This window comes from Centruroides sculpturatus, unplaced genomic scaffold, assembly GCF_000671375.1.
Source record: "Centruroides sculpturatus isolate CEXI.00-Female unplaced genomic scaffold, Cexi_2.0 scaffold687, whole genome shotgun sequence".
In the NCBI taxonomy this organism is placed as follows: domain Eukaryota; kingdom Metazoa; phylum Arthropoda; class Arachnida; order Scorpiones; family Buthidae; genus Centruroides; species Centruroides sculpturatus.
Genome location: NW_019384879.1, coordinates 199,113 through 220,376, shown reverse-complemented (window position 1 = coordinate 220,376; position 21,264 = coordinate 199,113). Strand labels below are relative to the sequence as shown.

The 21,264-nt window shown below is 33.7% G+C and overlaps 2 protein-coding genes across 4 annotated transcripts in view; both read right to left on the bottom strand.

Moving 5' to 3' along the window:
* Nucleotides 1–19,260, bottom strand: part of LOC111630987 (voltage-dependent calcium channel subunit alpha-2/delta-1-like) — an 89,590-nt gene extending 70,330 nt beyond the window's left edge. The window contains exon 1 of one of the 3 annotated variants that reach the window (XM_023375166.1): nt 18,553–19,260. Coding sequence is in view for 1 of the 3 variants with exons in the window: in XM_023375165.1 (XP_023230933.1) it covers nt 8,162–8,256 (95 nt within the window). In the remaining 2 variants the exon portion in view is untranslated. Of the gene's footprint in view, nt 1–8,161; nt 8,573–17,317; nt 17,767–18,552 lie in introns of those variants that run through there. The other 2 variants (XM_023375167.1, XM_023375165.1) reach the window with 2 other exon arrangements.
* Nucleotides 10,427–21,264, bottom strand: part of LOC111630988 — an 18,681-nt gene continuing 7,843 nt past the window's right edge. The window contains exons 2-4 of the mRNA XM_023375168.1: nt 11,125–11,193; nt 10,946–11,035; nt 10,427–10,809 (exon numbers count right to left, since the gene is read on the bottom strand). Of these exons, the coding sequence (XP_023230936.1) occupies nt 10,672–10,809; nt 10,946–11,035; nt 11,125–11,193 (297 nt within the window). The 3' untranslated portion in view covers nt 10,427–10,671. The remainder of the gene's footprint in view (nt 10,810–10,945; nt 11,036–11,124; nt 11,194–21,264) is intronic.

Below are 21,264 nucleotides of genomic sequence, written 5' to 3'. Positions count from 1 at the left end.
TTACTACAAACTAGGAATAAAACTGGTCATCCAGGCCTTACTGTTAGCCTTCCACATGACAGACAACTTGCTTTTCATAACATTATTTCTCTTAAACACATGAGGTTCTCCAAATGATACATGAGAATGGTTTCACCTTAAAATCACCACTAGCATTGCTACGAAGCAAGAGAGTTAGCTTGTTCTTCATTGGCTTTTGTCCAGGCAAAACCTTTTCTTCCAGTTATGTATGTTCTGTTTGGCATTTTTTTCCAAAACAGTTTGGTTTCATCACAATTAAACACTTACTGGAGGATAAAATCCTCAGTAATCATATACACATCAAATTCTTTCACAAACATTTCTGCATCTTTTTGTTCACATTTGAAGCTTCTCAATGCTGAACTATGCTGTGTATGCCACTTTGCTTCTTAAACTTTTCAAACTGAAGTCTTGACTAGCCTTAAACACATCAGTCTCAAACTTGAACCTGGAATTTTCTTGAGCAAATTTTTATGCAAAAGCCTTGCTTTCTCACAACTGATAGCCTCCAAAATACTGCTGTTGGCTAGCTGCTTTTTGTTGATCTAAATCAAGAGCAACTTTTCCACTTCTTCTAAGGTCTGTGATCTTTGCTTGGTGATCATAGCCACTCCTTTGGTAACATCAGCATCCTTTATTACTTCCTTGTTCAGAGAATGGTACAGATGACTTTCCTAAGTCAAACTGCAAAGCCAAATCCGAGACAAAAATGCCATTTTCATACTTCTGTATGATCTCTTTCATCTCTATTGTTATTTTTATTCTTTTCCTTTTTGCCTTTACACTTACACTAGCTTTCTTAGGTTCCATGTGGTGGTGTGGCAAAATGCCATATTATTGTATACGCGATAATCATAAGTCTAGTAATAACAATTCTTTCTTGTGTTCTTTGTCTTCTCACTTCTTTGTCTTTCCACTCTTCACTTCCTGTTTGTTGGAGGGGGAGGACATCGACGAGAATGAGGCCAGGCAGGGAGTATTGGCCCGAGGCAGATAGGGAGAGAAAAGGGTCACTCTCGAAGTAGACGAGGAAGCGAGCGGACGGACATCTTGGACAGGATTCATTTTGGAGAGGAGAAGAACAGCAGATGATCGATCCATCGAGGGAAGGACAGAGAAAGTTCGAATCAAGAATCGTTTGCGTCTTCAGGCTGAATTACAGTTTCCCCCTCCAACAGGAAGATATCACATCCGAATATTCTGGGTACCCTTTTTCCTAACCTTTCTATACGTCTTCCTATCTGTGCTTTCATCCTTCCATAGTTTAATCTTAGTTCGTAAGGTAGTTATAACCATAGTAATTAAGTTGGTAGTTGTACTCTATTGTCGCGAACCTTCATTCGATTGTAACACCACGTGCACAAGGCTTTTGTCTCCCGTTGTACGCGAGTGAGGTCGAGTAGGGATTCGGTGTACTCAATTTCACTTATCCCATAAAATTATAGTGGGCGCTTGTGTAAAATTTTTGTCCACGAATAAATCCTGTATTTTGTTTTTTTTTTGTTTTTTCGGGGTTCTTTGCACCATCGATACTTTAACAGTGTCTTATGGAATAAAATAAATGAAAAATAATGCACAATACAAGAAAAATTGCAAAAGTCAAAGAACAATTTGCTGCAAAGTGAAGCTATGCTGTTTGCTCCACAGATTAGACATACATAGACAGACAATTTTGAGAAAACCATGTGACTAAAGATGTGCAGTGCACCATCAGCTGAAGCAAGGCACGACAATGATCATGCAATTTACATTTTCTGTTTAACTCAAGTGACATCATTAGATTCAATTTCAATTTACCATGGCGCAAGATTTCCTTTCTTTCTAGTGCTGTGATTTATAATTTAATTTAAAACAAAAGATAGAGTTAAATGCATAATTTATGGAAGAAAAATTTTTTATTGTTCACTTTTTCTGAAAATTCAGAAAAGTAATTAATAATATTTTTGTATGATAATTAATTTTTTTTCTGGCTTACAGGTACTCATGTTTTTCTTAAAGATATTCATTAAAAGTTCTTACATTTAATTTATACTGTTAAATATAATTCCTAATGTGAGATTCAAAAGGAATAATCTAATAATTAAATAATTTAGTTATATGTTAATATGATGACGAAAAAATTGAGCCAAAGGTCAAGTATAGAAAAAAAATAACCAAGTGGAAAAAACCCACACACATCCTATTTCTCCCAATTTCTTAATAGATAAAACCAATAAAATATCTCTCAAATTTAACAATTATTACTAAGGTTGTAACCAAAACCCTGACCTTAATCACTACCGGCAATTAATTCAGTTTGTTTGACTATGTATATAACTAAGTAGAACAATCTTTTCTAAATATTTGCCAATAATTTAAATTGGCTGTCAATTGTAGTGATATTCTTATTGGCTATTTTTCCCTAGTTTTAGAAACTTTCTGGTATTTTTTTGAATGTTATATTATTTTTATTATTGAAAAGTTCTTCAGTATTATGCATATGGCTGTTTTAACAAACAAAAGAATGATAAATTGTTTCATAGTTTACCAAACAAAAGTAGAAACAGCAGCAGACAAAGGAATTAGCTACATCATCCTAGTTGAAAGAATTAAAATTACTTTCAAATAAACACAGTTCATTCTAACTCAGCACCATGGGCAAAATCTATACTCTTTAGAACTTGTAAACGGCGTATAATGTGTATACATACTATATATTGCGGTTGACAAATGTTTGTCAACCACGATATATAGTATGTATACGCATTACGCACCGTTTACAGGTTCTAGAGAGTATACTTTCAAATATTCAACTTTTTCTTGTTTATTACAATTAGTGGCAGTACAACTGTTTTTCTAGAATAAAAGACATATCAATTGAAATGTTTCTATAAAGAAAGGAAAGACAGAATACTGAAAATATCAGCAGTTAAGCAAATTGTGCTAATTTAGTACAAACACAACTTTAGAATTGGGAAATACCTCAGTTTGCCTCTTTGAATAAAAAAAATTAAACCAAAAAACAAAAAGTTAACAATTTTTTTTCTAAACTATAACTGCTGAACTTCTAATTTTACATTACTATATCTACTGAATTCAATAATAAATTTTCACAATTATATAAGAAAACCTGGCAAAATATTTCTCAGTATCACTGTTTAAAATATTCTGGATTTATACCTGTTAAGTATTTTAATCTTCTAATATTGGAATAAAATTTCAAAAGCATTTAAGACTGAAAAAATATTCAAGTTCTTACTGTAAGAGTTTTTATACATTCTTCTTTTTGTTTTTTTTTTTTTTTTTAGTGTTTTATGATAGACTATTATAAGCTAAGAGGCTGAACTATACAAGGAATAGAAAATGGCAAAAATTATACAGCACGGAACCGTTTTATTTTCAAAAATATTATTCAAAAACATTTGCAATTCAATAATTCTTGTGAGTATATATATATATTGCTATTTATTAAGAAAGAACTAAACAATGACTTCTCAAAATTGTTTGGGACAAAAACAGGGGTTCAAAAGTTTCAAATAAAGAAACAGATTCTAATGTTATAAGATATTTAAAATTAGAATGATTAGAGCAATACAGTTTCTTGATAACCAGATGGCCAAGAGGTTAAAAGCATCAGCCTACCAAAGCTCTGGAAACCCCTAGACAAATTCAGTCAGATTATAAAACCTGTGGAATTTTTGGAAGGGGTAGTCCTCTCAGACATTTTAGGCACCATTCCTTAACACTTTATTAACAATTAAGTTATTATACTGTATTATTTCATTTAATTAATGGCACTAATGTAGCCCATATAATAATCTGATAGTTTAGGTCCTTTAGTTGTTTGATTAAATCAAGTAATAGTTGTGTGTACATTGTTTACATTAACATTTTTTCCTTACCTTTAAGATTTCAAAATGAAATGGTATTTGGTTCAAGAAAGAATTAATGAAACTACAGTAAATAGTTGTCTTTAAATTTGACTATAGAAAAATATAATCAAGTTTTCCAGTAAGACTGACTTTGCAAAAGAGGACAGTTTCAACTAAAAATATGGAAAAGAGTTATTAAAAAGTTTATTAATTGTTTACTTGTTAAAAATTAGGACATTTGGAAATTAAAAAGGAATAAATAATATTTATTGGGCTACATTACAAAAACTGGTTTTCACAATTCTTTAGAAATTTGGATGCTATGTAAGTGTCAGAAATCCTTTATTTTACTTTCATAACATGTTTTTACATAAATTTAGTCCTTCCTCAGATAAACAGAGACATTAATTATTTTAACTGATTGCATTTCACAATATGCGCTATTCATTGTGAAGTGCATTTACCATGAACAGTAATAATAAATATGACTAGGAGAAGAAAACTGAATTTAGTTTAGTTTCAGTTAGTAAAATCTTGTATAGTTTGTCATTTAAAATACATTTTTAAAGGTTATAAATTACTTGAAACCATGTCTATTAAATAAACAAAGTAAAAGCTGCTTTTTATTTTGTTTATTTAACAGTTAGACATGGTACAAGTTTTACAGAAAATTCCAACACTTTCTGCAAAAAAAAATTGGGTGCAATATTAAACTTATATATTCAAATACTATAAAATCAAGAACATGTATTCTTGTATCATATCCATCTTTAAAATTCTGACCAGTCCAATAGTAATTTATTACAATCAGCTCTACACAGAAGTTTTACTGAGCTTTAGTAAGTTATTTCTTGTAATAATAAATTCAGCAATATGAGTTCATAAAACTTTATGATAGTACAGTATACAACAATGTAAGTCCTTAGTAAAATAGTAATGTAATAAAAGGTATCAAAAACACTTGCTAATTATAATTTTTAAATATTAGAAACACAGTAAATCCCCACTAATTTGGACTCTGCCAACTTGGATTTCATATAACTCAAATTCTTTTGAAAAACTGTACAGAAATTTTAAATTTCAAGTTGGCAGGATCAAAATTAGCAGGTTTTACCGTATTTCTAACAATTCATCTTGCAAAATGCTCCTTTCTATTAATATTAGATAAGGAAGAAATCTTACTGTCTTTCAGTTTTAGATTTATTTACTTGATGAATTAAATCATCCTGTTTACACTGTACACAATCCATCTTCATACATTATAAAAGCTTCTTCCTTCCAGCCTCCTGAGTATGTAAATGCACCTATATCTGCTCTCATTCACAGAGCATACTGGTACCTCTTTTCTCCAGCATCAATACAGGATGAACTGCAAATAGCAGCTGTTGCTGGATACAATGCTGCATATACAATTCCAAGTTTAAATTTAACAGAAACCTGGTCCACAATTCTATCTTCCTGCCCACCACCCTCCAATTCATATGGCAAAAACAATAAGTTAAGCTTATATTTGCAAAAACACCTCTCATATACTTATGGCCTGCTACTTTACATATAGTTTGAGTTTACAAAAGACAGGGGTTACACTTACCATCAAACGCTGCAGAATTCTATGTAATGATAGGGATCCTCTTACCCTTTTGGAGAAGTCTGAAGTTTATATAGTCCCATTACAGCAAGCACAAACAGGAACAAAAATCTTTTACAAAGATGCCATAACTAGAAAGTGTATCAACACCTGAAGGATCAATATACCTAAGCCAAATTAGAATTCTAACATGTTTTAATGATGTTTTGTGGAGCAATGCATAAATTATTAAACTTTAAAAATTTTAATTTGAAAGTCTGGGTAATACACTGAAGATTTGTAAGTGTATAAGCAACTGTATTAATTTACATTTAATGTGTTACTGTTCATAAAGAACTTCTGAATCTTATTTTTTTCTTGTTAGAAGAGTCTAAAAATAAGAAAGAAAAGTAAGGATAGTAAAGAAACAGTATCTTTGCTTTTTTTAATCTCCTTTGGGAATTTTTGTATTCATTAATATTTTGCTAGATGCAAGATGTTAAAAATTTCACTATATTAATTAACATTCTCATGATACTATGTTATAGTAATTTAATGTGTTATAATTAGGAAATTATAATATAATTTAATAATTAATTTACAATATATTTTTTCTATTATTTGTCTAATCATTAATAATTTAAAAGATGCACATATATATAAATATAAAAAATATGCTATTTTATTTACCTAAAATGTTTTGTATAAAGTTGTTTAAAGTTTTTATACAACTTGTATGAAGTTAATGTATTATAGCATCTTATAATTTTATGCAGGGTATTTAAAAATGCATATAATTCAAATTAAATACAATTTAAAAATATATAATGATATATGCTGCATTAAATATCCAGCATAAAATTATCAGTTCTAATAATAACTTTGAATCTCAATAAGGAGATAATGAAATAACTTAAGTTTCACAGTTTTAACTTCATATTAAATTAATATATTTCTGTGGGCCAAATTATTGAAGCAGTTAAGGCATCAGCTACCACTCTGGGGTATCCAGAATTGAATCCAAGTGTTAAAAACCCAATAAATTTTGTAGTGGTGATCTGTCCCAGATATGTCAAGCCACCTTATTGTGGGTTTGATTGGTCTCAAAACAGGATATTTATTAGTGTCCACAGGGTGGAAGGAGTCAAAATATATATTTAATAAATTTTTATATTTTAAATTTCTTTAATTTAAATTTAAAAATTTTAGAAAATTGAATATAATTCAAATTAAATACAACTTAAAATTGTATTTAATGATATATGCTGCATTTCATCACTGAATAATATTCTAAGACAGTCCTCTACTTTTGTACCTAATTGGTTCCTAAAGTGTGTACGAAAGTTGAAATGTATGAAAGTAGAGCAATGTACAAAAATATCAAAAAGGATTTTCAAAATATCTATTTTTTTATTGATTAATATCTGGTGTTCTCTTTATAAATTTGCCAAGAGATAATTGAATTGTACTCCTCTTTTTCTTTTCTCGATAAAGCTTTCTGTAACATGCTGTGCCTTTTTCTATTGCCCTTTGTACATGAGATATATATTCTTGATCATATGGAGGTTATGAGACTGGTTTCTTTTTGTCCATAACAACTCTGCTGTTTTTTGTTTTTCACTCATGTTTATGAATTAATAAGGGCAAATTTTTTCACCAAAACAGCAATGTACTGTACATAAAGCAATAGCACACATAAACCGACAAGACAACTTATCGACACAAATGCTAACTCAAGACGTCCCTGCTCAAGACCAAACCTGCGATGTTGAAAATGGACACCATTAATGTCGGAGAGGTGAGGAGGGACTAGAGACTAATAGTTCACGAGAAGGGAAGAATTATTACACGAAAGTATGCATGTTTTGCCATATATATTGATAAAAATTGAAAGTACAAAATAGCAAATTGTACGAAAGTAGAGGACCACCTTAAATTTATTTAAGTTGACATTTCTTTAAAGATAAATTAAGTTTTCCTATAATGCATTGAATTGCACACCAGAACTATATATATATAATCTATCACAAATATTCATTTTATTTTATAAATGGTTTTAAAAATTGTTTTTATATAATGTAATAAAATTAATCAAAAAATTGCTAAACCGATTTGCAAGTAATATTTTAAAATAATTTTATTTAATTATTAACACATGTAATTAATTTAAATCAATTCTTAACCCGTAGGAAAAGTCAAGAGCCACCAATATACAGTAGAAGATTCGGAGGAGCTCCGAGGATACAAAAATTAAGAATTTGTAATTTAAATATTCTACAGTAATATCCCAGGTCTCAAGCCACAAAATTGGAAAAAAATAAAATAAAGAAATTTTGCCATTGAACAGTTTATAAATATTTCTATAGCCGCAATTAAACACTATTAATTTATGACGTCATAAAATCATATAAAGCTTTAAAATATTTGTGCTAGTGCAAAAATTTTTTAAACATTTAAATCTAAAAACTTATTTATAATTCAAAATTAAATACAGAAATTTAATTTACACGCAGTAAAATTATATCACGGTAATATAATATTAACAGCAATACACGAATGCTTGCAGGAAATGCAGACATTCGGGAACCAAAACGTTAAAAAACAAATAAACACGCTGCATATATAAGGAAATAAATAAATAAAACACATGCATCAATTTATAAATTAATCAATTACATTTAATTCAAAATACGTCATTTATAAAAAAAAAATAATCACTTACGTTTTCTCGTCGATCGGTTCATTCACGTGGAAACAATTACAATTAAATAGTATAAAAGAGAATAAAAACGTAAGGGGTAATTTTCCCATTTTCATTTTTTTTTAAGAATGATTCCGAAATTAGCGATGCATCGAAGTATTATCATCGACGGGATAATTCTATGAAGGAAATATTCATCTCGGATCGAGTTTGACGTCAACTGCAGCTAGCACGCCCCGACAACTTCTGCCGGATCCTCTTTTTATTTATTTATTTTTATTATTTTTTCTTCCTTCGTTTCTTTATATCGTGTTCATCCCTCTAGATATATAAGTGTTGTGATTATACATCGAAAAAACGCTAATATCGATTTATTTTTGATAGATGACGAGTTCAAAATTATCAAACTAAAAATAATATAATTGATTCTTCCGTCGTAACTAGTATATATAGATGCGCTCTATATATATGTTGAACGTGGAAATATATTTATGTCTTTGTTATAATTTAAAGTTTAATTTAATTCAATTTTTTTTTAATTTAATTAATATTAATTTATGGTTTTTATATTTTAAAATGTTTATACAGTATATATTCAAAAATTCGAATAGTAAGTTCTTAATTACGCCACTAGGGGATTGTAAATGTAACGGTATTTGGAAGAAAAGTATTTGAAATGCAGTTTATTTATGATTTGCTAATACTTTATTTTTATACATTTTAATAAAATACTATTTGTTATTACGCATTATTATTTAATATTACACATATGAATAATGGAAAATTAACATTAATTTTTTTAAACATTTTGTTGACTCTGCCCTATAGGCATTATGAGGGTCTTTTAAATTATCACCGGACGACTCATTGTGGGCCTAGCTATTATGGCTAGGCCCACAATAGGACGGCCGGACGATGAGAGGCGGGTCCGATATATCCTCCGCTACACTCCGCCCATAGAAAATATCTGGAAACTTCCAGGTATTTTCCATATGCTATCCGATTGTTTTATGGGGAAAGGCTCTCATACCGCCTACAGAACAGAAAGAAAAAAATATACATATTAGGGTCGATTGAGTGATAAGAACCGAACAAGTTTTGTATGACAGTTCAGTAGCGCGTTATACTTTGTGTGTGTGTGTGTGTTTCCAACCCTTGGACACCAAGAGGGTCTTTTAGCAATTTTAGAAAGCCCATTATGGATTCCGGGTAGGCTACTACCTTGACCACTCGGCCATCGTTCCTTTATACCTTCGTGGTGTCCAGATGAATTTAAATTAGGAGCCTTATGTATAGCGCTGACTTCGTATATTTTTTCGGAGTAATATTTGAGGAGAAATATTTTCTTATAAAAGATTGGTTTCCCTTGTTGGTGAGAACCCATAGGTTAACACCTAAATAAAGGACACTTTTCCATAGAATGTCCTCTCGCAAGTATCTCCTGGCAGATCGCCCATGTGTTACGTCGCGTACTCAAAAACAATCAACCAATTCGCTGACATCTCTCATTTCTGCAATCTAAATTGATTCCAAATAGCCGCCATTTCTGAACTATTTTCGGACCGAAGAAGGAAACCAGAGTAAACTTTCAGCCAGTCACAACTACCCTTCGCATACGAAACTTTTTTACGAGCGAAAAATCTTAACTCGTTATCTAAGAACTGTCAATTTCATTTTTATGATTTAAAGTTAAATAATTTAATGCTGTCTTTGATTAAAAGTTCAACAATCGTTCGCAAAGACTATTGCATTTAAGAACTATTTCTTGCCAGAGCATGCACGAAGTTATAGCGAAAGGCCAATGAAGTATCGAAATTTATTAAGGTTCCAATTTTCATCGTGAAATTCTAGCCACATCCCATAAAATTTTTCAAAATCTGTGCTATATGTGAAAATTTACATCCTTTTATTCACTGTGCTCAGAGATGGATTTACGCATAAGGTTAAATAAACTGTAGCATAAAGCCTCGCGTTAAAAAGAGCCTCGTTCTATTAAAAAAAAACAGTTTATATATATATATATATATACATATATATACTGTTTTTTTTTTTTTGTTTAAAGCGTCATTCAGAGGTTTTGATCATTCAAGCATTGGTGGACACTATTAGTACCGGATTTAGACTTTTGTCCCACGCTCCAACATACAAGATACCCTTCCTCCTTCACCAAATAATATTGGGCTATATATATATATATATTGGGATATATATAAGCGTCATTCAGAGGTTTTGAATGATCAAAACCTCTGAATGACGCTTGACTAAAGACTGACCACGTGGGTTTTATTTACGTGTCTAACAACTAAAGCAGGTCCAATTTCTTATAGAAAGTTCTCCTGAATGACACTCCCTTGACAGATCGCTCTCGTATTGCATCAATTCCTCTCATTCATTAAACGGAATATATTATGTAATTACTTAATTAACGGGAAAATGCAAACGTGTCAAACCGATTTAAATGTTTTTACAATAATTAGCGTTGAAATCAAGTAAAATATCTACAATATTCCGTAAATGGTAATTATTAGCGATTATTTTTGCAACAAAGTGGAATTTTGAGATAAATTTAAAATGTGCGCAACGAAAGAAATGCACTTGTTATCTCCGCCTTTCAAAATGTCCCGAACTTGCAACAGAACGTTGAAGGCGGAGTAGAGCGAACTGTACACCTATTAACGAGAAAAAGAACAATTACTTTTTTCCTATTTTTTCAGGCTTTAAATCTTTACATCTGTAAATTATTCGCTACAGAACTCGAACTTATGATCTACGTATGTTTCTTATATTTGATAAACTTCCATATACCTTTACCGGACATCCCTTCGACACAACGAAAAAACCACCGCAACTAAATCCCAGTTCGTTTTCTCGAAATTTTTTCATGAAATCCAACATCTAAATAAATATAAATTTTAATAATTAAAAGAAATACGATTATACAAGTACAATTTTATTTATAATTATTGAAAATACAATAAACTTACTTTTATCTTGTCTTCTACCGCCAAACGAGCGGAAGCGAAGATCCTTATTTCTTGAAAAGAATCATAAACCTAAACATAAAATTAAAAAATGTCATTGAAAATATAAAATTGATAACAATTCTTATTCTGCTCAACAGAACTTACGCATGCCGAAATACGGGAAACAGCAAAAGAAAACAACAATGCTAGAAAAACGCAAAAAATGGTAGCGAGACATAATAATAGCCGAAAAATTATATCCAGTTCGCCGAAAATAGCATTGTAAACAAAAAACGCTAAGATATAAATTATTATGCCAAATAAAACGAAAAATAGCTCCTTCCATTTATTATTCATCTGATTTATAAGATTATAAATCTCTGCATGCTTCCAGATGATTTCGTCCACGTCATACTTTGCGCATCTATTTCTGGTTAATTGGAATTGTTTCGCTAACTCTTTGAATCTCTCCAGTATCAGAAGGCCTATCGTTAACGATGCCGGTATCATCCAACAATAAAATGCTACTACGTAAGAACTAAGTACAGTAAACGAAACAGAGCAAAAAAGTGCGCGAGAAGAACTCGAATCTTTCTCTACTACCCGATAGAAAACAAGCGAAGACAGCAAAGCCATAAAAATTAAAATTACGAGAAAAGACAGACCGAAAAACCCTAACATTACCAATTGATACCAAAACAATTTTCCCTTCTCACCGGCGTAACTCGATATTTTCATGTCAAAGCTTATCTTTTTCCTACCGATATGTATGCAAAGCATGCAACCAATATTAATGAAATAAAAGGCCATTTTCAGAAAAGGATGCATTTCTCTACCGTTATATCTTTCAATAGGACTACAGAAAACGACATTCTCTTTAGTTGCAAGATTCTGAAGGACAAATACAATTGTTTGAGAAACCAAGAATATCAGAATGGATTTCCTGTAAAATTCTATTATTTTTGATTGCCTGGCGTTCAACTGGTGACAATCGCAGCGTTTGTAATAAATATCGCCAAAAAGTATAGAAATAGAGATTATGGGATAAAGCATACAATAAACACAATTCTCCGCCATATTGCGTCTAACTAGAAATAATGGAGCTTATTACTCTACAGCATTTCTAAATTATTACTCTAATGCTGTTTTCTAGAAACAGCAACGATTTTCTCTTCTTCTTCCGCGTGTATTCGCTTGTATGAGAATGAAAATAAGCGAAATTACTCATCTATGCTATGTGCAGAATTTTATGATCGGAATGCAATCGATCAATATCAGTTCAATTTGAAACGAGTTTATTTCTGCGAATGAATGCTTTTATATTTATACTTATAAATAATGGAATTCGATTCCTTTTTTTAATAATAGATAAGTTGTTATTAGATTGGACTGGCTTGAATCGATTGAATTAAGGAAATGCAACACTTGGGCGATCTGCAAAGGAGGAGAGTCTCCCTGCAGGGCTTTCTTGGAAAAAACTGGACCTTATTTAGCTGTTTTTATGGGAAACTGGACCCTGTGTAGGTGTTAAACACGCGAAGAAAACCCGGATAATTCCACATAACCGACCCGTTTGTGAGGCGTGACCCGCGACTTGTATCCAGAGATTTATATACTCGTCCACTGGGTAACCAAATTAAACAAAACCTGTCTTTGAAATGTCAACAATAAAAAGAATAAAAACTCTGATTTTGTTATTTTATTGATTTTTACTTGTAAAACAATCGCGATCATTTAATAATAATAATATTGATAATCAAGAATGTTGATATTTATTTACAAGATACTCGAGGTATTTATCGATATTTATACAAGATATTATATAATTTTGCAAAAGTGTATTAAATCACACGGTTTATTTCTTTATATGATTGTGATATTCGAAATATCTTATTATCGTTATATAAATAGAAATTTTATATAATGCATTTAATAATTTCTTAATTACAAGATCTTATTTAACGAAACGTTTCGGAGTATCAAAGAATTTAACTTAAAATAATTATCGTATTTACTCGAATATAAGACGATCTCGCATATAGGACGAGGTGTGACTTTAAAGCAAGGCTGTGGAGTCGCGTAAAAATCTACTGACTCCAACTCCGACTTTTCCTTAGCATCCGACTCCGACTATGGGCGGACTTGTTACCGAAAGAGACCCGGAAATTCTGATGTTATCACGTGACCTCAGAATAAAAGATTCAATAAATAGAGTTTTAATAAAGATAGAGCTTAGAAACTTTTTATTCCAAAGCTAAAAGACTTCTGTAAGTAATATATAAATACGTATTTGATAATTTTTACTTTTCCGGCTGTTACATATAACAGAGGAAATGTGTAGCGCTCGGTCAAAAAATGACCCCTCCCAAATTTTTAATTTTTGGACTCGGGACACCTTGAAATTTCGATATATGCAAAAGGTTCGAGGTTTTTTCTATATGTGTGGATGTTAGACTGTGGGAGGGGGGCATGATTTCGTTCACCCTGTTTGAAGCCTAATAATTTCTGTGGTCAGAGTGGTCGGAATCGGAGTCGGATGGTTTAACACAGGAGTTAGTTATTAAGCGTTGAAGTGGTTGAACTAAATAGTGTCTCCATATACATTCTAACATCTTAGGCGAGAACATCTTAACGGGTTTTACTGTACTATTATAAAATGGCTTAAAAGCTTACTTTGAGGGTAGAGACGGGTTTTATTTTAATTTTTTTAAAATTTTGAATGCTAATAACGAGTAAAATATTCATTAAGAGATGTGACACATGACCACTTTTAGGTCTTCACCCTGTCGACCTTTAATTAAGCACCAAAATTTAATAGTATTAATGCCCCCTTTATACGCGAGCTACAGTGCCACATTTGGTTTCTTAAACTTTACCCATTCTGAGATATTGTTTAATATCTCAGAACAGACAATAAAGAAATTAAACAAATTAGATGTCAATACGCACACACGCGCGCGAATTTTTCCCCTTTACTAACTTTTTTGAGGGGTTCGGGAGGTCTCAAAACGTGTAGATTTGCAAAAAAAAACTTGGAGGGTCAAATTTGCCACGATTCCAATACTTTTTCGTTTTATATACATAACAAGTTGGTAAGTAAACAGGAGTCGGAGTCGGCGGATTTTTGACGACTCCGGCTAAAACACCAAAACTCCAGACTCCGACTCCACAGCCCTGCTTTAAAGACCAAAATAAAGAAAATTAGATTTATTAGTACAATTCTAACTTTATTTCGTTTAATCACAAGTAAACTATCAAATTCACGTAAATGCAAAAATTACTAGCATTTTACACTTTAAGAAAAAAATCTTGTAAAATCGACAATCTAATTTACTACTCTAATGCTGTTTTCTAGAAACAGCAACGATTTTCCCTTCTCCTTCCACGTGTATTCGCTTATATCACAACGCAAATAAGCGAAATAGGTTTACTCATCTATGCGCTGTGCAGAATTTTATGATCGCAATGCAATCGATCAATATCAATTCGATTTGAAACGAGCTTGTTTTTGCGAATGAATGCTTTTATATTTATACTTATAAATAATGGAATTCGATTCGGTTTTTAATAATAGATAAGATGTTATTAGATTGGAGGAGTTTGAATCGATTGAATTAAGGAAATGCAAGACTTCGGCGATCTGCCAAAGGAAAAGAGCTTTCCTGTAGGGCTTTCTTGGAAAAAACTGGACCCTATTTAGCTGTTTTTATGGGAAACTGGACCCTGTGTAGGTGTTAAACACGCGAAGAAAACCCGGATAATTCCACGTGACGGGCCCGTTGGTGAGGCGTGAAACTGCGACTATTATATCTGTGAGGCCAGCCGATTAGGGGTGAGGTGTTTTCGACAGCCGAGCGGTTAATTCTGTCGTGTGGGCGCGGAATGACTCACCGAGACAGGTTTACCATATAAAACCGTTTAATAATATACATAAATCGTTCTTACAACAATCTAATGCGGGCAAGAGCTTATCCCACGATGGGTTTCTGTCACAGTTCCTAAAAATCGGACAGTTCGATTGTTCGATTGGTCCTTGGGGAGCTTTCGGCACTGTGGACGCAGAGAACGATGGCTCCGGGGCACGCACCAACACTTGTAGTGATGTCCTCGGTTGACAAGTCGAACCTCGACGATTCTGGACGTGACCTCGGCGATCCTAGAGTGGACGGGTTGGCGAAACCAGTTCCTAGGTCGTCGGAAGAGCCTTCGTTGCGTCTCGGTCGGGAGCACCAAATCCCGACAGGTGAGCACTACACACCAAAACCCAAGACTCCGTAAAGTTCCCGAAAACGCGGTTTTATCGATTTTTCCACCGCGGTCGCCTCTCCATTGGTCTCTCCTCGTCACATGGTGACAATTCGAAACTCCAGGAAGGGCGCGGGAGAGGTCAACGTCGCGTCGGAACACGACTCCTCTCCAACCTCGTTTTCCTCGACTTTACTCTATCTATTGTTTAAAATCTTTTAACAAGACAAAAGGTTCATTGTTTAAATCCGATCTTTAAGTTCGCTCTTTCGCACTACGAAACTTGACTCATTTAAAAAGTCGTTATTGGCCTGCTTTCGGACCCCGTTTGGGTCCTCACATATCTACTCGGCTACTATGTAACCAAATTAAATAAAACCTGTCTTTGAAATCTTTGAAATATTAACAGTAAAAAGAATAAAAACTCTGATTTTATCATTTTATTGATTTTTTACTTGAAAAACAATCGCGATCTTTTAATTTAATCGATTAATAATATAACATTGATAAAAAATTTTGATATTTATATAGAAGATACTCGAGGTATTTATCGATATTTATACAAGAACTTTGCAAAAGTGTATTAAATCACACGGTTTATTACTTTATATGATTGCGATATACGATATATCTTATTATCGTTACATAAATAGAAATTTTATATACAGTACTGCATTTAATTTTTGATTACAAGATCTTATTTAATTAAACATTTCGAAATGAGTTTAAAAGAATTTAACGTAAAATAATAAATAACGCAGAAATATACAGAATTCCATCTTTGCGGACTAAACGTACACTGCTTATTTCTAACACCAAAATTTATTTATTAAAAAACGATTATGCCATCACTCGGATCCATCTTTAATTAGCTGAATTGAACAAGTCTTCAGCTTTATCTTATATTTATGGATATGTCCGAACGCACGACGGGCATGGAAAAAAGATCCTCATAGTGCTCACAGGGCAAAAAAGGAAAAATCATTGATGGCTCGTTGGTGTCTACTTTGGAGGCCCCGAGTTAAAACTACTATTTTACATAACTAATATATATACAGTAAACCCCTCTATAAAACGGGTTCATATAATGCGGTTTCGTATATAACGGCGAAAAAAATGCGACCGTACTCGTAAAAGAAACTCGTAAAATACGGTAAAACGTCATCGCCGACTCGTGTCGCGACAGGATTGGTCGAATTTAGACCAATAGCGGATATTGCACAAACCGTTGAGTTTAAACGAGCAGCGGATCTACTAAAAACCATTTATTATTTAACGTCCATAAAAATTATATTTATATTAACGATGTCTCCAAAGTTCAGCGAATTTTTCGCAGAAAAATAACTTATCAGAAAACATGCGCCCGTCGTTCGGTGCGCCGCTCCACGACGAAAACAAGCTTCAGCAACGGCGGAGTCGAACGGTGCACGCTCGGTAAGTAATCCTACAATTTTTTGTTTATAACATAGTTTATATGGATTATTCCCAAAAAATTATACGTATTTTGGAAATGTTGAATCGAAGTAGTCTAGAATCGATTAATTTTATGGAATAAAACATTTCAAACAGCCGTAGTCCGTAAACTGCATACGTGCCGGGCTGTGATTGGCTCATGTATTTAATGACTCGTACAACATGAATTTCATAAAAAACGGAACGTATCTACCGTGTTATAGGGGGGTCGACTGTACATATATACATACAAGAGCTTTTGCATGGCTTTTCCTGCACACTGACAGAAAGTTAAGACGACAGGGAAAAAAGTCTGATAATTTTTAACTATAATCAATTCATTAAATCAATAATTCAATCAATTTAAAATATTGTGTGCGGTGCTGTCTGTTATGAAAGGTTTTATAATAAATCATTTTTATATTGTTAATTAATATAAAGAGGAAAATACTTATTTTGGAGTTACAAAACTTATAAATACTGTAGTAGTAATGATAAAATTTTCATTAATTCTTACCCGATCTAGATATGGCACCCTTCTAATTCTCCCTTTATTTATAATCTCCAAAATTTAATAGTAACAATGCCCCACATATAGAAATAATTCTGTCAAGTTTCAAAATACCAGGCAATTTCCGTAGAAAATCCTCCGGGAAGGATTCGAAACTTCGGTCGGATCGTAGCTGAACGGGTAAAAATTACTGAATACAGGTTGTTGATCACAGGTTCGATCCTCGCCAAGTATGGCCACTTATTTTTAAACTCTTTTCTCCCTGTTGGCATTAAGAGATCTTTTAGCAATTCCAGGTCCTCCAGAGCGGTAGGCTTCACCCTGACCGCTTTTTTATCACCTCGAAGAAGAAATCTTTCTGGGATTTCTAGTATGAAGACAAGTGTAAACCCCGATGGAATTGATAATCGGCCTGACACCAATTGAAACGAGTTAATGAAAGGAATTTCGGTGAAGTCCGGTGGTCTCAGGTGTGGTCTAGGAATTAAATGGGTGTCGCCTCGACTAGTTTTCTGTGGGTTGAAGTTTACTATCTGGGACCATCATGGCCGCCCTTCCGGTTGAGTGTACTCTCGCTCCTAACGACGTCCGTCGTAAGCGATGCGCGATCACCTGACTACCCTATCTAACGCGTTCACGTGATAAACTAAACTAACTTATTCTAATATACTATCAAGTGCAACTACAGATTTAAGACTAGAAATATAAATAAAGGTTAATGTCCAGGGTCGTAGACCATCATGGCGGCTCTTCCTGTTTTAGCCTCGAAACCGGACCGCTTTGTAGACGACGTGTCACGTGACGACGCGAGCGAACGACGGCGGCGGCTGTCATGGCGCCGGCGCTGATTCCAGCAAACAAAAGCAAACAGTGGGGACGCACGTTCTAACCTAACCTATTCTAATAAATTATCATAATTATATTATTAGAATAGGTTAGGTTAGAACGTGCGTCCCCACTGCTTTTGTTTGCCGCGGCGCAGCAGCCGCCGCCGTTCGCTCGCGTAGCTGCCACCGTTCGCTCGCGTCGTCACGTGACACGTCGTCTCCAAAGCGGTCCGGTTTCGAGGCTAAAACAGGAAGAGCCGCCATGATGGTCTAGGACCCTGGACATTAACCTAAATAAATAAAACTATAAATAAAAATTTGCAATCATCGAAATAGGTTGTATTTTTTTGACTGGAGTCCTGCGAACCCATAACTACTTATAAATAAAAATTGAATCAATTAAACATTACTCACCATTAATATCCTTCATTCATCAACTGTAATCCGCTTTCTAGAACCAATTTCAGATTCACGAACGTTGGTTACGACGTTCTGCTTCTTTAATTTCTTCGATTTTTCTTCAGTGCAATTGTCACCCTTCTTCCTCTTAGCCACCATTAACGTAACACACGAAACATTTCTTCTCCTCCCTACAAATACCACCTACAATTCATTTCGTACCTTTCAATTGCCGACCTTTCTTATATTTCCTTTTGCAAACCACAGTCTCATCTATCTCTCTACGGTCTTTCAATTTTCATATCACTTAAATGTAATTTGACTAATCTTTTACTTTATATGAATTTCAACGAACAACACAGGTTAGATGCCATATAAAGGAAAGAATACTTGACCAGGATAAATTGCCACATTTTCCTTTAAATGTCCCTTCATAAGCAGACAATTTAAAGTTACATTTCCGGCATCGAAAATTAACATAGTTTGCATCACTTCTGAAACAAATTTTACACTTGCCATTACATTTAACAGTTTCGGCTGTTTGAAGGCCTAGTTTAATAGCAAATTTTACATCTGATGGAATTCTTACATCGAGACATAATTCGGAAAAATCAGATAACAAATAACGAATGAAATCCACAGTGGTCCAGTTCTTAAATTCCATTATCGAAAAAAACAAATTAATAACTAAACTCAATCAAATAAACTCGACAGTAAATTTAACGACTCACACACCTACCACCCGCACGAAACAAATTTGCATAATTTCTCACAAGTACACATTTACGTCGTAAGATAGCCTATTTGCATATATACACACAATGTCACCGGCGCCGCCTACTGACCATTTTTAATCGCGCCTTTGCTAGAGATTCCGGAAGGGTGGCCATTGATTGTCCCAGATAGTAAACTTCAACCAAATTTAGATTTCAGAAATGAAAGATGACGGCAAATTCGTTGGTTGTTTTTACGAATACTGAACGCAGCACATTGCCAATCTACCATGGAGATACTTGCGGGAGGACATTCTATGGAAAAGTGGATTCCCCTATTTAGATGTCAACCTATGGGCAGAAAGGGCAATTGCCCGGTGCTCCCACCAACAAAGAAAGACAATCTTTTATAAAATAATATTTCGCCTCAAAAATTATCACGAAGAAAAATGTACGAAGTCAACGCTGTACATGGGGCCCCCTAATTCAAATTTATCGGAGACCAAGAAGGTATAACGGGATTGACGGTCGGACGGCCGAGCGGTCAAGGTGGTAGTCTATCGCTCTGGAGGAATCAAGATCAAATCCAAACGGGTGAAAAATCCCCAAGAATTTTTCGGGGAGTGATTCCTACGGTTAAGTCGGCCCCGTCTCTATTGTGGCCTGGCTGAACCCATAATGCGCTTGCAAAAACAGGCCCTCTTAATGCCCACAGGAAGAAGAGTTTGAAAAACTGGTCAACTATTTGGCGAGGATCGAACCTGTGATCAATAACCGGTTTACAGTAGGTCCACCCATTCAGCAACGAACCGACCGAAATTTTGTATCCTTCCCGTAGGATTTTCTACGGGAAATTGGCTGGTATTTTGACACTTGAAGAGATTATTTCTATATATGGAGTATTGTTACTATTAAATTTTGAAGATTATAAGTAAAGGGAGAGATAGAGGGGTGGCATATGCCATATCTAGAGCGGGTCAGAATTAATGAAAATTTTATCATTACTAGCATTTATAATTTTTGAAAAACTTGCTCCTATCCAAAATAAATCTTTTTTTTTTTATAATAATAGCAATATAAAAACGATTTATTATAAAATCTTTTATAACAGACAGCGCCACACATAATTTTTTAAATTGATTGAATTATTGATTTAACGAATTGAATATAGTTAAAAGTTATCAGACTTTCTTCCCGGTCTTCTTAACTTTCCGTAAGTGCGCAGGAAAAGCCATGTAGAAGCTCTGGTATGTGTATATGTATATGTATTAGTTACGTAAAATAGTAGTAGTAACTCAGGGCCAGGGCCGTGCGGTAGATTTTCTAAGTATAATGCAAGTCTTCAAAATGCCGCCCCTTATAAGGTTTTTTCCCGCTCCTTATATAAATTATTAGTCTTATATAGGCTATAATTCTTATTATTTGGTGTATCTTACTAGGGCTGTGCGGTAGATTTTCTAAATATGATGCAAGTCTTTGAAATTCTGCCCCTTAAATGTTTTTTATGCCGCCCCCTCACGGTGCCGCCTGTTGCGGCCGCATCTCTGCATCATAGCACGGCACGGCCCTGAGTCAGGGCCCCAAAGTAGACACCAACGAGCTATCAATGATTTTATTTTTTCTTTTTGCCCTGTGAGCACTATAAGGGTTTTTTTTCCATACCCGTCGTGTGTTCGGACATTTCCATAAATATAAGATAAAGCTGAGGAATTGTTCAATTCAACTACAGTAGAGCCTCGATTATCCGACCCCTGATTAACGGACACCTCGGTTAATCGACTGTCCTAGTCGGCAAATTTCAAATGTTTGCTAGTGATGTGGCGCTACAATATTTGGCTATGTCTTGGCTACTTTAATAATATTTTTACGTGTTTTAGCTGGCAACACTCATTCGACCATGAAAGGGAGCCAGTATTTAAACGAGGCTTAATTTTCTAATTTTTAACGATACAATAGCGACGATTATTATTTTAAAAAATTTTTGTTAGGCTTAACATCGATGAAAATTCAACGC